The sequence below is a fragment of the Vombatus ursinus genome, unplaced genomic scaffold (assembly GCF_900497805.2).
Source record: "Vombatus ursinus unplaced genomic scaffold, bare-nosed wombat genome assembly UNPS02009835.1, whole genome shotgun sequence".
NCBI lineage: Eukaryota > Metazoa > Chordata > Mammalia > Diprotodontia > Vombatidae > Vombatus > Vombatus ursinus.
The window spans coordinates 6,279,059-6,296,129 of record NW_020949613.1 but is presented as its reverse complement, the minus strand read 5'-3'; the positions used below and the strand labels follow the sequence as shown (position 1 = coordinate 6,296,129).

The window sequence follows — 17,071 nt, the reverse complement described above, 5'->3', positions numbered from 1 at the left end:
AGTCGTGGACATATGTTTTAAGTTTTAATCATAGTACTGAAAAGAAGGATGAAACATGTTCAGTTTTTTTTTTCTTTTTCCTTTTTAGGCAATTGGGGTTAAGCGACTTGCCCAGGGTCACACAGCTAGTAAGTGTCAAGTGTTCTGTCTGAGGCTGGATTTGAACTCAGGCGCTCCTGACTTCAGAGCCAGTGCTCTCTCCACTGTGCCACCTAGCTGCCCCCAAAACATGTTCAATTTTAACAAAGGGAAACAAGCTGGAGTTCTGGAGCACATGCAAGAACTCCTTTAATTCTCTAAGCAATCTTGCATTAGCTCTTAATGCTGAAAAGGTAAGTGGACACAAAGGAGAAAACAGGTATTGTGAAGTCACATAGGCCAACAATAAGCCTCCCATTAACTAAATAATGTGAGATTACTGAGATACACAGGTATGTCCTTTTTATACAGTACAGTTTATGAGTCTCTGACGACAATCAGTTTCAATACTTCAGGGTCACATATCATTTTCCATTTCCAACTTCTCCAAACCAAAAATGGCATTAGACAGGCTTGATCATCCACTTTATTCACCAGACTTGGCTGGATGACTTTTGTTTCTTTCCAAAACTCAAATCCAGCCTCAAAGGATGAAGCCTGTCCAAAACAAAGTAGCACTGACTCTGAAGGCAATTCCAAAAGAGGAACTCCAAACTTGTTTGCAGCGATGGCAGCACTACTGGAACGTGTGTGTGTGTGTTTCTAAGTGAACTCCTTTAAAGTTGCAACACTCAGATGTTTATGTTCAGATGTATATGTGTACTTATTTTTTAAAAAGTTCTAGCAACACATACTGATATACTTGGTAGATGTGTTAGCTTTTCCAAGCTTTTTTTCCCCTTTAATACAGTAACTTGTTATGAGGGATGAATGTCTGATTGAGGGAAGGGAGAGGAATATACTGGGAAATGAATGTGATGTAAAATTAAAATACTAATTTAAAAACAAAATGAAACAAAAAAGTTATACAGCTTTATGGTCTATGCCAACAAACATATAATACCTAGAGTATTATAGTATAAATATATCTAAACAAAACATGTTAAAAGAAAAAAACTAAGGGGTGTTTTTCTTCAAAGTTCAGTGTATTTGCATATATACATACATATGCATATACACACATGTGTTCATATATACATCTATGCATACGTGTGTGTGTGTGTGTGTGTGTGTGTGTGTGTGTAGTTCAACTACAACAATGGCTTGTAGATTTAGAGTTAGAAGGGGTCTTGGAGGCCATCTAGCCCAGTCTCTTCATTTTACAGATGAGAAAACTGAGTCTCTGAGAAGTTAGGTGATTTGCCCCAAATCACAAAGATGATAATTGGCAGCTCCTTTGATTCCAAATTCAGTGATTTTTCCACTACACCAATGTCCCCCGATATTTATAAAATATAACCTATTTCTCTTAGAATCCTGCTTAATGGAAAAAGTTAACTAAATAGATGCAAAGGGATAGGGGTCAGAGGAAATGGAATGACCCTTACATATCTCCTAATTCAACTCCTTCAATTTTTAGATGAAGAAACTGAGTCTCAGAGAGGAGAAACTGAAGCCAAGACAAGTGAGTTGTTCAAGGTGACCTTGGCAGAGCTGGGACCAACAAACGGGCTTAAAGACTCTAGGTAGCATGCACCTTCATTACACCAAGGAACTTAAAGTAGCTACGAAGAGGGAAAGGACAGAGACCAAATCCTGTCATTGGTTTATGCTTTTTGTTGACCTTATGTGCATTAATTCTGCTACTAATGTCTTCCCTTCATTATTTTTAATATTCTGCGGACTTCTGAACAGCTCACTAAAATGAGTGAAGTTTTATTTTGGTTAATTAAAAGTATTAAGATGTAAAATTAATTTCTGTAGGCTCACTAAAAGTATCTTCTAGACAACTCTTAAACCCCCATTCTTCAAGTATTTACTCTTACCTAATGCAGGAGAGTAGATAGGGTATGGAAGGCAGAGAAAGTGATAAAGGTAAGTGAAAGTCAGAGAGAGAAAGGGGACACATACTTCAGTAGAAAGGGGAACTTGGGAGGCAGAATAATAGCAGGCCACCAGTTGGAGCAACAAAGAAAGAGGAATTACCCAAAAAGTTATTACTTTCCATTTCAGTGTCAGAGCTGCTACATGTAACCCTAGAGGGAAGACGCTACTGTGATTTCTCAAACTTCTGTTTTTGACCTGAAGATCCAAGATTGTCAAACACGGTCTCAGGAACAGACAGTCAAACTTACTTCCCTCCTCTTAGCAATGAGGTGGGTGACATATTGCATAAATTGTCAGACAAGATCACGTTATGTGTTGTTTTTGCTTAACCATTGATTTTGGGGTTTGTTTTAGGTTTTTTGCTTTCTTACAGAAGAGAGTTCAAGGGTGGGGGTAGGTGGAAAGCACATCCAAAAATCATGGTGATACAAAAACAAAAAATATGAGAACATTAAAAAACAAACAAAAACAATAAAAAAAACTCCAGGGGTTCACTGGCCAAAGTTTCTTCTAGAAGCACAACGCCTGGGGTGCAGGGTATTGGCAGTGGCCTTGCTACTAGTGCTGATGAAACTCCTGCCACAGTTCTGGGCACTTACAGTCAGTCCCAGGCAGCTCCTTCCTTGCCTCCAGCCCAGACTATGTGTTCTACAGCAGCAGCTTTGACTAAAATAGGAATTGGAGCCAGGAGAGTGGCCAGTTCCAGGCACCACCTGTCATGACATATGCCTCGTCCTTCCCTCCCCCCAAAGGCTGCAAACAGTGGAACTTGGCAGGTGGAGCCTAGTGAAGAAAGAAAAGTGCTTTCTTACCATTTAAAAGTTTCCTCTTCAAACAAAAGGTCCAGAATATCAAGAGAACTAATGAAAAGAAATTCAGGGGAAGGTGGCCTAGCCATTCCAGATCTTAAATTGTATTATAAAACAGCAATCATCAAAACTGCTTGGTACTGGCTAAGAAATAGAGTGGTGGATCAGTGGAATAGGTTAAGTATGCAAGACACAGTAGTCAATGACTATAGTAATATATTATTTGATAAACCCAAAGACCCCAGCTTCTGGGATAAGAACCCTCTTTGAAAAAAACTGCTGGGAAAACTGGAAAAGGGTATGGCAGAAACTAGGCATAGACCAAAATCTCACACCATATACCAGAATAAAGTCAAAATGGGTACATGATTTAGATATAAAGGCCGATACTATAAGCAAACTGAGAGAGCAAGGAATAGTTTACCTGTCAGATCTATGGAGAACAGAAGAATTCATGACCAAACAGGAGATAGAGAACATTACAAAAAGCAAAATAGATAATTTTGATTACATTAAATTGAAAAGTTTTTGCACAAACAAAGCCAATGTAACTAAAATTAGAAGGAAGGTAGAAAATTGGGAAAGAATTTTTACCACCAGTCTCTCTGATAAGGGCCTCATTTGAAAAATATATAGAGAATTAAGTCAAACTTATAAGAATACAAGCCATTCCCCAATTGATATGTGGTCAAAGGATATGAACAGACAGTTCTCAGATGAAGAAATTAAAGCCATTTATAGTCATATGAAAAAATGCTCTAAATCACTATTGATTAGAGAAATGCAAATCAAAACAACTCTGAGGTACCACATCACACCTATCAGAATGGCCAACATGACAAAACAGGAAAATGATAAATGTTGGAGAAGATGTGGGAAAATTGGAACACTAATGCATTGTTGGTGGAGTTGTGAAATGATCCAACCATTTTGGAGAGCAATTTGGAACTATGCCCAAAGGGCTATAAAAATGTGCATAACCTTTGACCCAGCAATAGCACTTCTAGGGCTTTATCCCAAAGAGATCACACAAATGGGAAAAGGACCTACATGTACAAAAATATTCATAGCAGCTCTTTTTGTGGTGGCAAAGAATTGGAAATTGAGAGGATGCCCATCAATTGGGGAATGGCTGAACAAGATGTGGTATATGAATGTGACAGAATACTATTGTGCTATAAGAAATGATGAACAGGCTGACTTCAGAAAAACCTGGAAAGACTTGTATGGTCTGATGCTGAGTGAAGTGAGCAGAACCAAGAGAACGTTGTACACGATAACAGCCATGTTGTGTGATGACTAATATTGATAAACTTAACCCTTCCTGGCAATACAAGGATCTTAGACATTTCCAGAGATCTTGTGATGGAAAATGCTATCCATACCCAAAGAAAGAACTATGGAAGCCGAATTGTTATTTTTTTTCTCTTCTGTTGAGTTTTGTTTCCTCTTTCTGATGGTTCCTCCTATTGATTTTAATTTCTACTTACAACATCACTAATATGAAAATATGTTTAATATGAATGTAAATGTATAGCCTATATCAGATTGTGTGCTGTCTTGGAGAGGGTGGTGGGGAAGAAGGGGGAGAAAAGTTTTAAACTCAAAAGCATAGGGAAGTGATTATTGATAAATCAAAAAAAATTAATAAAAGAAAATAAAATTAAAAAAAAGAAAAAAAAGTTTCTTCTTCAAAGCAAAACCACAGGGACATATGGAATGCATTTGAGAAACACTGCTCCAGACACAGCCATTTTATCCAAAGTGTTTCAGATCAAACCTTTCCATCACTCTTTCTTACTATGTTCTATGGAGCTCAAACTTTATAAACAACTCAAGAATCTGCTGTGAAAGAATATATTATGGGGGCAGCTAAGTGGCACAGTGAATAGAGCTCTGACCTTGGAGTCAGGAGGACCTGAGTTCAAATCCAGCCTCAGACACTTAACATATAATAGTTGTGTGACCCTGGGCAAGTCACTTAACCCCAATCACCTCACCAAAAAGCAAAGAAAAAAAAAGAATATGTTATGCTAGGAAAAAAACAATACAGTAAACAACCACTGACCTAGTAATCCAAGTGACTCACTTAGGCAGGAAGACCTAAGTTTAAATACTGCCTTAGCTACTACTGTTACTAGCTACTAGCCATGTTAACATACTAAATATGTTAGTATAACTACTAGCTTTGTTTCTCTAAGGTAAATAACATCCTCTTGGCCTCAGTTTTATCATCTGTAAAATGGAGATACCACCTACCTCACAAGGTTATTGTGAAAATCAAAATGTATAATATATGTAGAGTGATCTGCAAACTTTAAAACTGTGTATATGTACATATATAATACATATTCATATGTATTATATGTATATACACACACATACATTTTTTATATTTATGCCTAGCTAAGTGGTACAGTGGATAGGGCATCAGCTGTGGGGTGGGGAAGACCTGAGCTCAAACCTGGAGTCAGACACTTACCAACTTGTGTGACCCTAGGCAAGTCACTTAACTTCTGTTTGCTTCAGTTTCCATGTCTGTAAAATAGGGATAATAATAGCAGCTATCTTCCAGGGTCATTGTAATGTTCAAACAAGATAATAATTGTAAAGCCCTTAGCACAGTTCCTGGCACATAAGTGCTATATAATGGTTAGCTATTATATTCCCATATATATGGTGGCTATTATTATTATTATGTCAAATGAAATGATTCAACAGCAATGGACAATTGTTCAAAAGCTAATTTAAAATGCATTACTATCTCAGTGAAGATGTTAACACAGGATCTGGAACACTGCTGCAAGTGTTTAATAAATGCTTGTTGAATTGAAGGAAATATGAGGAGTGTGAACTGGGCCATAATAACAGTGGGGATTTGAATGCACTGTCCTATTTGGGAATGCTCAGGCCTTACTAGAAATCCTCTCTGATCCCCATTACTCCCATTTTTAGATTTTCCATGGCCATTCCTGGAATTCCATTAGTACGAAATTTCTGCAAAATTCCTGACCATGAGTTATAAAATTATAATGCATCTTATGTTTAACTTTAAGAAAAGTTTCTGCTCAAATAAAAACATGGAGCCTGATTAGAGTTAAAGTAGAAATTCATAGCTAGAAGATGCTATTCTTGAAAATTGGAACAGAAAAGAACAAACTTTACTGAAGAAAACATTTAGAGTCAGTCTAAAGAGAAAGGTTGTCATCACAATGAAAGCCTATTAATAAAAAACAAACCAAAATATTTATCACATAACTTTTCATCATGCCACAATCACAATTTAGAACATTATAAACTTTAAAGCAGTGCTTATGACAATATAAACTACAGTTAATAAAATACTTGACATAATATTGTTTTCATAAGGAAGAATTTTTATATTAAAGAATATAAAAAACAGATGGTAGAACAGATTGATTGTAGAACACTTGAGACTATTTTACACTTATGAGTATAAACTGTAATACTATAGTATTCCTAAATTTACTGCAGAGTCTATATAAGACCTAATACCATAGATATAGAGCTGGAAAAGGCCTTGGAGGCTATGAAGTCCAAATCCCTCATTTTATGGATGAATCCCAAAGAGGTTAAGTGGCTTGTACAGGGTTACACTGGTAATAAGTGACTGAATCAGAATTCAAACTAAGATCCTCTGATTCCAAATCTAACACAGACCCATGCCACTACACCTATATTGCCTCCCTCTTCAACACTTTATTCAATGAGTCTGTGATTTCACTGACCTTCTCATATCTAACATTTGCCAAGTCCTGTTGTTTTAACAACTAAAGTACACGACATAGTTCGAAGTTCAATCTGGAATATTAACATTTTCTTCAATGCTTTCTTAAGTCTAAACAATCAACAAAATGATAAATCAAGCCCTAATTTGTAGTTCTCCAATTGCTGATATGTAATTGGTCACACTGAGAATTTGACAATTGGCTTCTGGTTTCTATCTCAAATATGCCCTCTACTCTTCACTGATGCTGCCACCAACCTGCTCTAGGCTTTCAAAACCTCATGTCTGCATTATTGCAATAGGCTGCTGGTTGGTCTCCCTGCCCCAAGTCTCTCCTTACTCCAGTCCATCCTCCCCCCACTGTCAGATTAATCTTCCTAAAGCACAGGTCTGATCACGTCACTCCCCTATTTAGTCAACTCCAGTGGCTCCCTCTTAACTCCAGAATCAAATGTAAAATACTCTGTTTGGTTTTTAAAGCCCTTCATAACCTAGATCCTTCTTCCCTTTCCAGTCTTCTTACACCTTACTGTCCTTCACATATCCCATGAGTGACACTGGTTGGTCTCCTTGTTGTTCCTCCTTTATCCCATTTTATCTCTCAACTCTGGGCTCTTTCACTGATTGTCACAACATGCCTGGAATATTCTGCTTCCTTATCTCCCTCTTCCTGACTTCCTTCAGGTCTCACCTTTTTGCAAGAAGCCTTTCCCTAACCTTAGCGCCTTCCCTTTGAACTTATCTCTAAATTGTTCTGCATATATCTAATTTGTATGTAGTTGTTTACATGTTGTCTCCCCTATTAGACTACGACCTCATTGAAAAATGAGACTGTATTTTGTCTTTCTGTGCATACCCAGCACTTAGCACAAAGGAGTGCATGACACAGAAAAGGTTAAGAATCCCTGAGCTAAAGGAACGTGTCCTGCATATTGGCTGGATTCTACATGGGCAAGAATCACAGGATAAGATGGCATAAATGGGTTGCCATCTGTACCAATGGAGGGAATCCACCTAATATCTGTCATGGACCCCTTTGGCAGTCTGGTAAAAGCCTATGGTCCTGTTCTCAGAATAGTGTTTTTACATTCAGAGTGTTACAAAATAAAATATGGAGTATTACAAAGGAAGCCAATTATATTAGAATAAGCATATAATTTTCCCCATTTTTCCCATGAATCCCCTGAAATGATCCACAGCCCACCAGGGCTACTACCATATATGCCAAGCACTTCGCTAGACAATGGGGCAAAGGAGCTTATATTCTACTGAGGGATAGAATATATACATAGATGTATATGTACATATAAAATGTATAATTTAAAACACTACTTTGGTAGAGGTGTGTGTAGACAGATAGATAAGACAGAGACGGTAAAAAAACACCACTCCCTTGGCTTTGCCAGAGCTAATCTTGTTCACAGTTCTTTTTTTTTTTTTTATGGAATCATATACTTTCAAATTCACTCATTCACATTTTTATGGTGCTTCAAAGTTTACCATGTACTTTCATCACAATGAAGTTATGAAGCAAGGAGTATAAGTATTACTATTCCCATTTTACAGATGAGCAACACTCAGAGAGATGAAATGAATTGCTTATGATCTGAGCTAGGGTTGGGCCCCGATTTCCTGATTGTAGAGCAAGTGCTCTTTTATACTACTCTGTTTCTAGTTCAATCTAGCTTGGTTATTTATTACAAATTATATGAAATTTACTTTTTAAAGTCACTTCAGTTTAGTGTTTATAGGGTCAAAACATCAAATTGCTTTTATATCTTACTTATTCCATAGATCTGAAGCCCTTCTGACTTCATTCTCCAGTGAGTTTACAGAAAGAAAACTAAAATTTGCAATATTCCTGAATTAATGGAAAATTCCTTGAAATAACTGATTAGGCATAGTGATAACCAGCAGTCTTTCTCAACTCAAGGACTAAATCAAGCATGATTTGTAAGCTAATCTTTTATGTTTTAATAATCATACCATGGCTTACATTCATCAAACATTTGAGTACAATGAATGATCAGTACTAATGACTCTCTTCTTAAAAAAGAATAAGACTTTTAGAATTGCAAAAAATGTTGGCTCTTATTCTCCTAACTAGAAAATAATGTAATCAAATAGCACACAGCTAACTCCATATTGAGTAGGCTTTATCCCTCTGGAAAGAATTAAAATGGCTTACTTTTAGAAGATATATAAATTCTCAGGCTGTAGATGAGAATTTATGTATTTATGTACATATATGTAATATAGCATGTTCTAGAAGAATTAATAGACATTTTAAAATAAGTAAATTCTTTTATTGGCAAGTTCAAGAGAAAGTACTTTTAGTGTATTAGATACTTTTAGCGTATTAGAAAGAGTTCTATACCTGGGTTAGAACTTAACTCTGATACTCTTTTTTGGGATAGGACCTGTGACTTTATTGGTGAAAGGAAGTCCCTTTACCAATGCAGATGAGCACCTGCTCTGCAAATAACAGTCTTCTGTTGAGAGACTGTGACATGCCCAGGGTCACAGTCAATATTAATCAATCAACAAGGATTTATCAATCATCCATCAGGTAATAAATGCTGGGGATACAAAGACAGAAGTAAAACAATCCCTGACCTGAGACATATACATAGACAAATATGTCCATAAGTCATATATGTTTATGTAGTAATGTCTATATATGTATATGTGTGTATCTGTGTACAAAATGTATACATATATACATAGTCATAGAGGCACATACATATATGTATATACTGGTCTTCCTGACTTGAGTCTCTCCCTACTCAAACCATCCTCCACACAGATGGCAAAGCAATTTTCCTAAACTGCAGATCTGATCAAGTTTTCCCCTACTCAGTAAACTCCAGTGGCTGCCTAGTACCTCTAGGATCAAATATAAACTCCTGTTTGGCATTTAAAGCCTTTCTCAACCTGACCCCACTCCACCTTTCCATTCTCCGTATACATTAACCCCTTTCATGAACACTGTGGTCCTCCAAACCCACCATGCATTCCACCTTTGCTTCCACTTCTTAGAATTCCTAACTTACTTCAAGGCTCGGTTCAAGCACCACCTTCTACATGAAGTCATTCCTGGATTGTCCTCCCCTTCTCCACTGCTCATGCCTTCCCTCCAAAATGTCAGATCTCTACCAAAAAAAAATATTTTATAGAGCTAGAAAAAATAATAGCAAAATTCATCTGGAAGAGCACATGGTTCAGAATATCAAGGGAATTAATGGAAAGAAATGTAAGGGAAGGTGGCCTAACCATACTAGATCTGAAACTGTATTATAAAGCAGCAATCACCAAAACTACTTGGTATTACCTAAGAAATATAATGGTGGATCAGTGGAATAGGTTAGGTATACCGGACACAGTAATCAATGACTATAGTAATCTACTGATTGATAAACCCAAAGACTCCAGCTTCTGGGATAAGAACTCACTGTTTGACAAAAACTGCTGGGAAAACTGGAAAATAGTATGGCAGAAACTAGGCACAGACCAACATCATACACAATTTAGACATAAAGGGTGATACTATAAACTAGGAAAGCAAGGAATACTTCACCTGTCAGATTTATGGAGAACAGAAGAATTTATGACCAAATAAGTGATAGAGAACATTATGAAATGCAAAATGGATAATTTTGATTACATTAAATTAAAAAGGTTTTGCACAAACAAAGCCATTGCAACCAAGATTAGAAGGGAAGCAGAAAGCTGGGTTACAATTTTTAAATTCTGATAAAGGCTTCATTTCTAAAATATAGAGAGAACTGAGTCAAATTTATAAGAATACAAGTCATTCTCCAATTAATAAATGGTCAAAGGATATGAACAGGCAGTTTTCAGAGGAATAAATTAAAGCTATCTGTAGTCACATGAAAAAATGCTCTCAATTCACTATTGATTAGAAAAATGCAAATTAAAACAAACCTGAGGTACCACCTCATACTTATCAGATTGGCTAGCATAACAAAACAGGAAAATGATAAATGTTGGAGAAGATGTGGGAAAACTGGAACACTAATGCATTGTTGGTGGAGTTGTGAACTGATCTAACCACTAGGGAGAGCAATTTGGAACTATGCCCAAAGGGCTATATAACTGTACATACCCTTTGAGCCAGCAATACCACTATTAGGTCTGTATCCCAAAAAGATCATTAAAAAAGGGAAACGAATGTACATTTACAAAAATATTTATAGCAGCTCTTTTTATGGTGGCCAAGAACTGGAAATTGAGGGGTTGCTCATCAATTGGAGAATGGTTGAACAAGTTGTGGTATATGAATGTAATGGAATACTATTATTCCATAAGAAATGATGAGCAAGAGAATTACAGAAAAACCTGTAAAGACTTACATGAACTGATGCTGAGTGGAGTAAGCAGAACCAGGAGAACATTGTACACAGTAACAGCAACACTGTATGATGGCCAACTTTGATAGACTTAGCTCTTCTCAGCAACACAATGATCTAAGACAATTCCAAAAGACTCATGATAAAGAATGCGATCCACATCCAGAGAAAGAGCTATGGAGTCTGAATGCAGATTGAAGCATACTATTTTCTCTTTTTTGTTCTTGGTTTTTTTTTTTGTGGTTTTTCCCTTTTGTTCTGATTCTTCTTTCACAACATGACTAATGTGAAAATATGTTTAATATGACTGAACATGTATAGCCTGTATCAGATTGCATACAGTCTTGGGGAGGGGGGAGGGGAAAAACTTAGAACTCAAAATCTTATAAAAGTGAATGTTCAAAACTAAAAATAAATTAATTAAAAAACAAAAACAAAATGATCAGTTCTCTATTTTGTATATAGGTATATAGAGGACAGTCTGTACAAAGCCATAGTGATGTGAGATGGAGTGCTGTATATGAAGGTCAGTTTGACTAGACTGCAGTGTTCATAAAGAAGGGTAATACACGTATAAGATGATTGGAGAGGTAAGGTGGGACCAGATTGTGAAGGGCTTTACATGCCAAACAGATGAATTTATACTTAGTGCAATTTTAAACTACTAAAGCTTTAGCTGCATTAAATCACTTTGCCACCTGAGTGGAGAATGGTTAGAGTGGGAGACACTTGCAGTAGGGGACCAATGAGGAGGCTATTGCAATAGTCTGGGAGGCAAATGATGAGGGCCTGAACTAGGATGGTATCTACAGGAATAGAGAGAGGAGAACGTGGTCTAGACTCCAGAGGCAAGTTGACTGAGGCATACTGCCTTCTCTGTTGCCTAAATAACCATGAGTAAGTCACTTTATTTCTATGGGCCTTAGTTCTGTCTTTTGTGAAATGGAGGTAATAACACTTGTACTATCTAGTTCACAGAGTTGTTGGGAGGGAAGTTCTTTAAACTTTAAAGCACAATGAGTTATTATTGTAATGCATGTGGTGGTGATATTCTGATTATACCCATACCATTATTATTAGGCATGAAATATGTCTCCTAAAAATTCCTTAACCACAATGTACATAACACATTGGAAGAGACTTCTGAAATCATCCAATCCATGCAAGTATCAATTTTTGAAATTCTGTCGTCCAGTCTTAACTATTAGTATTTTGAATAGCTGGATAAGGTTTTTATTAGTGATGAAACCAGTCGCTGAGTAAGATAATTCTTACAAAAACAGTTCAAATATGAGGTTGTGAATATTTAATTAGGGCTTGTACCTTATAATAAAGAGCAAACCCTTTAATCTAGTCTATGAAACTTCCAAAGGCTGCAACAGCATATACAGGTTTGTACAGGATAGGATTACATATAAGACCTCATGAACAGATACTTTAAGTAGGTCTTCATTATGTAGGGAGCATCCACCCCGTTTTAAGAGTTAATTAAAACAATACTATTTATTTTTAAAAGTCTAAGTTTGGAGAGAATGACTCAGCATATAGAAACAGGGACATAGAAAGGATGGGTTTTCAGTAATGCTATTAAAAATGCTCTTACCAACTTTTTTTTAAACATCTTTTGTTTCTCAATCTAGCATAATGGGCTCTTAAAACTGTTGAAAGGCCATCTCCAACTTTTTGCCAAACAGGGGAGATGTCAGAGTTATTTGATACATAAAGATACATATAATCAGAGCAATAAGTATCAGTTTTGGTACTGAGGCAAACTGAACTTGGTTGTGTGTAGGTGGGCAGGGGGCAGGGTGTTTAGAGACCCTAGGGACACTGCAAGGTCACTGATAGAGAAGGCTGTCTGAAGGTTATGGGAGCATGGTGAGGCCAGGACTGGAAGCAGCACACCTGGAATGTCCACTGGGAAGCACAGCCATCTGGTAACTTCCTACTTGAACTAATTAATTATTCTTGTTAATTAGCAGCTAAAGTCTATGCAAGCATTGGGCACCCTGTAAATTTTAATACCAGGAAGTTGGTGGTCTCAGTCTAGTTACAGCTCTGCATATAATTCTGTTGGTACAAATAAGGAGACTAAGTTGGAGGAACTCTGGTTTTTTAATCTTTAGTCAATTATCAGAATCATCTTTACCTGCTTTGTAGAACCTCCAGTAGAAAGCTGTTAACTAATCCTGTATTTATTTTGCCAATTCTCTAATCTTTTCATTTTCAATTCCTCATGTGTTTTATACTGAGCAAAGATGGAAGAAAAGTAAACACCTAAAAATAGCAGTTTCTGCTATTCTCATTTTTTGCTATTGCCATTAAAATTGTGAACAGAAAATTGGTTCTTCTCCCTTTCTGCTCATTGCCGCTTAGGTTAGGAGAATACATTCATTAATCCTATACATCTTTTTTTATAAATGAAAGATGTAGCCCTTGCTACATCCTAGGCAGCTAGATGGCACAATGGATAGTAATGGACCTTGGAGTCAGGAAGAGAATAAGCATTTATATAGCCCCTATGGTATGCCAGGCACTGTGCTACGGCACCTCAGCAAGGTAGGTGCTGTTATTATCACTGTTTGACAGTTAAAGCATCTGAAGTGATTTGTCCAGGCTCACAAAAGTGAGTAGTGTCAGGACAGATTTTAATTCAGGTCTTTCTGACTCCAGGCCCAGCATTTCTATCCAGGGTGCAACTTAGCTGCAAGAAGGAACACCTGCTTTCAAATCCTGCCTCAAATACTAGTTACGTGACTCTGAGCAAGTCAGCCTCACTCAGCCTCAGTTTCCTCATTTGTAAAAGGGATAATTATAGGATAAGATAATTGTGAGAATAAAATGAAATAACCTATGCAAAGTGCTTTGCAAACCTTGAAAACTGCTATGCAAATGTTAGTTATTGTTGCTTTGAAAATAGCTTACCTATTTAGTACTTTGAGATCTTATCTTGTTTAATCAATAACAAAGTAAACATATTAAAGGAATTTTAGTTTAACTATAACTGCTCATGATTAAAGTTTATGCCACAAAAGCTTTAAAAATCACAAAGGACATTATAAGTATACATTGTTCCTCTTATAGAAAACATTTTTGTTATTAACTAAAAGTTTAAATTTTTTATACAAATCTATTCCTAAGGATTTAAGACTACAGTCATTAGAAAAGTAAACACACACACACATGCACAGACATACATACAAACACCAAACCCCTGTGAATAAACTTTCTACAATATCAAGCCAGAATGGCAGATTATGAATAAAAGGCCCAAATAGTACAATGTGGTGCTACATTAGTATGAGAAAAGTAGCATTAATCTGTTATTCTACAAAGCCTTCCAGCTGTCATTCTTCTCTCCATCCATTGTTACTAGGCCTAGCTGAAGCTACTCCATGGTTTGTTTGTTTTTTTTTTGGAGGGGGGTATAACCTTCTATTTTGAGTGAATAAACCTTTGGCGGTTAAGAAGATAACCAATCTATAGGGTGTTACAAAAGTTTTAGTGCAGATTAAAAGATGAAAACCACACTAAAACTTTTGGGACACCCTGTATCAGTGACTAAGTAAATTCCACTAAAGAAGAAACAGTAGAAGAGAAGTTAATATAAAATACATTAAAAGAGCACTTCAGAATCAGATACTGAAGCCTATAATCAGTCAGATGATGTCATGGTAGATTTTGCCATCTGTTTTTTTCTAAATGGTACATTCAGATGTCCAAAAGGATCATGGGAATGGGACTGTGAAAGTGGCCAAACCACCGAAAAGAATGCTAAGACAATGAAGTTACTCAGATTTTATCTGGCATAAACATTGACCAAGAAGGATAGCAGTGGCATGCAGGATACAGGGTTGGCCTTGGAGTCCAGAAAGTCTGGGTTTAAGTCCATAGACAAAAGTCATTTAACTTCTCAGTGTCCCCCTCCTCTAACTTTTGATGGATGAATTGTATATCTGCATGGGGAAGGTATTTCCACACCAAGAGCTCCTACTGGTGAAAACATAGGTTTCTGTTCCTAACTAATCTCTGATTTCATGAATGTGGCGAAATAGTCTTAGTGAGTTGCCTAAGGCACTGAGGTTGGGGATTTTTGGCAGTCAGTCAGCAAGCATTTACTTATTAAACACTTACTATGTACCAGGCACTGTGCTAAGCACTGAGGATACACAGAATGGCAAAAAGATAAAAACAAAAAAACAAAAAAAAAAAACCCCACACATATGGTTCCAAGGAACACACATTCTAATGGAGAAGGCAACGTGCACAAAGATTGTACTTAAAAAATACGCCCCTGGTCGAATACGTATAAGAGACAGGACTTGAACCCAAGTCTTCCTGCCTTCAAAGTCGGTTCTCTATTCATTACGCCACACTCATTATAGATATGGACCTCCAAAGGGGATGCACCACCCAACCAAAGGGCAAGAAAGTGTCAGAGATGCACCACTTCTCCGTTCTCTTCCCACGCCCACCCCCTATTTCTTTCTCTTTTCCCAAAAGTCTGCCTCTCCCTCTTCTAAATGTGCAAGTGTCCTAGGAGCGCCTGCCTCGCTCCTCGCCCCCAGCCCCCGGCTCCCCAGCCGCCCCCGCCCACGGCTCCTGCCCTAGGTCGCAGTCCCTGAAACGGGCCACGAGGGCGACCTGGCTCCCAGCTGCGGCCCTGGGAGGGCTCCCGGCTTCGGGGGCGGCCAGCGGGGAGCGCGTGCATGGGACAGGACCTGTCTGTACGCGGGGCCGGCTTCGCCTCCCCCCCACCCCGCCCCCCAGTCCGGCTTACCTGAGCTCCAGCTGGTCCAGGCTCTCGAGCAGGCGGCTAGAGCGGTCGGCCATGGAGGAGGAGCGGCAGAAGCGTCCCTCGTGGGTTTTAGCGTTGATCTTCGCCTGGGCCATGGGGCAACTCGGCAGCGGTGGCTGCAGGGACAGCGGCGGGAGGAAGGAGGAGGAAGGGATTACGCGGCCGGCTGCGGCGGTGCCACCTCCCTCTTTTCCTCACTCCCTCCTTTCCCTCCTCCCCTTCTCCCCCCCGGGCAGCCGCGCGCCAGTGGCAGCTCCGGACACCTCCTCCCTCTGACGCCTACCTACAATGAGAGGCCGCGGGCGGGCGGGCAGGACCCGCTGACAACATGGCCAAAGAAGGACACGGGCGCCCGCCCACCTGCCTGACCCGCCGCCCCCCACTCCCTCCTCCTCCCAGAGAGGGTAGCCCCCCCACGCCCACCAGCATTCACCTCCATATCCCCAGCCCCGGCAGCAGAGGTGACTGACTGCTGCGCTTCCTTCCCAGCCGGCCCGGCGGGGTTCTGAGCGGGGGAGGAGGGAGCATGCCTTGTCCCTGGGAAGGGCACGGGTGGGAGGCCCAGGGGCCGGCCAGCCCGCCAAGGAAGTGGGAGGGGGGGGACGTGACAGCTGTCAAACTGGGATTGTCTCATTCCAGTGGGGATGGCAGTTGGGTGAATTCAGGGGCGGGGGGTTGGGGGGGCAGCTGCCTTGTTCTCCTTGGAGCCACCCGTAGAAGTAAAGAAAAGTCCATGGAAATCACCTTCAGTGTTGTCTGGGGTTAAAGGGGAAAATTAATAGGGTTGTTTGAAAGACCAAGGATTTAAATAAGCCACTCAAAGCTATGTCATGAATTTAAGCATCTCGTAGAGTTCCCCATGCTTCATGAGTCTTCGTGAAACTGACTCCCTAAAGGCTATCTAAGCCCGATCGAAAGTTTAAAGAGTTAAATAATTGTTTAGGATCCTTAAATGATCCTAAATCAATAATAAGGAAAAGATCTTTTCATCTTAGATTATTAGGTTTAGGGGTGAGGGAAAGAGGTGAGACGACGGGAGGAACAGAAAAAGACTAAAGAGCATTTCCAAAACAAAAACAGAGTACTATATTGTATATTTTCATTAGTTGCTCCCCCCTCTTAACCCCGCTCCCCACCCAATACTTGAAACCTCCACCTTCTCACCTGTGCTTCCTGGCTTCTTCTAAAACTCAGCTCAAGGTGGCACAGTGGATGGAGCACTGGCCCTGGAGTCAGAAGGAGTTCAAATATGGCCTCAGACACATAACACTTAACAAGCTGTGTGACTCTGGGCAAGTCACTTAATCCCAACTGCCTCACC

At 39.0% G+C, this 17,071-nt stretch overlaps 1 protein-coding gene across 1 annotated transcript in view; it reads right to left on the bottom strand.

The window, feature by feature from the left end:
• The window catches only part of BAG2 (BCL2 associated athanogene 2), a 37,029-nt gene extending 20,798 nt beyond the window's left edge, over positions 1-16,231 (bottom strand). Inside the window, exons 1-2 of the mRNA XM_027852941.1 lie at positions 16,184-16,231; positions 15,733-15,866 (exon numbers count right to left, since the gene is read on the bottom strand). Of these exons, the coding sequence (XP_027708742.1) occupies positions 15,733-15,866; positions 16,184-16,189 (140 nt within the window). The 5' untranslated portion in view covers positions 16,190-16,231. The remainder of the gene's footprint in view (positions 1-15,732; positions 15,867-16,183) is intronic.
• Between the last annotated feature and the right edge of the window lie 840 nt (positions 16,232-17,071).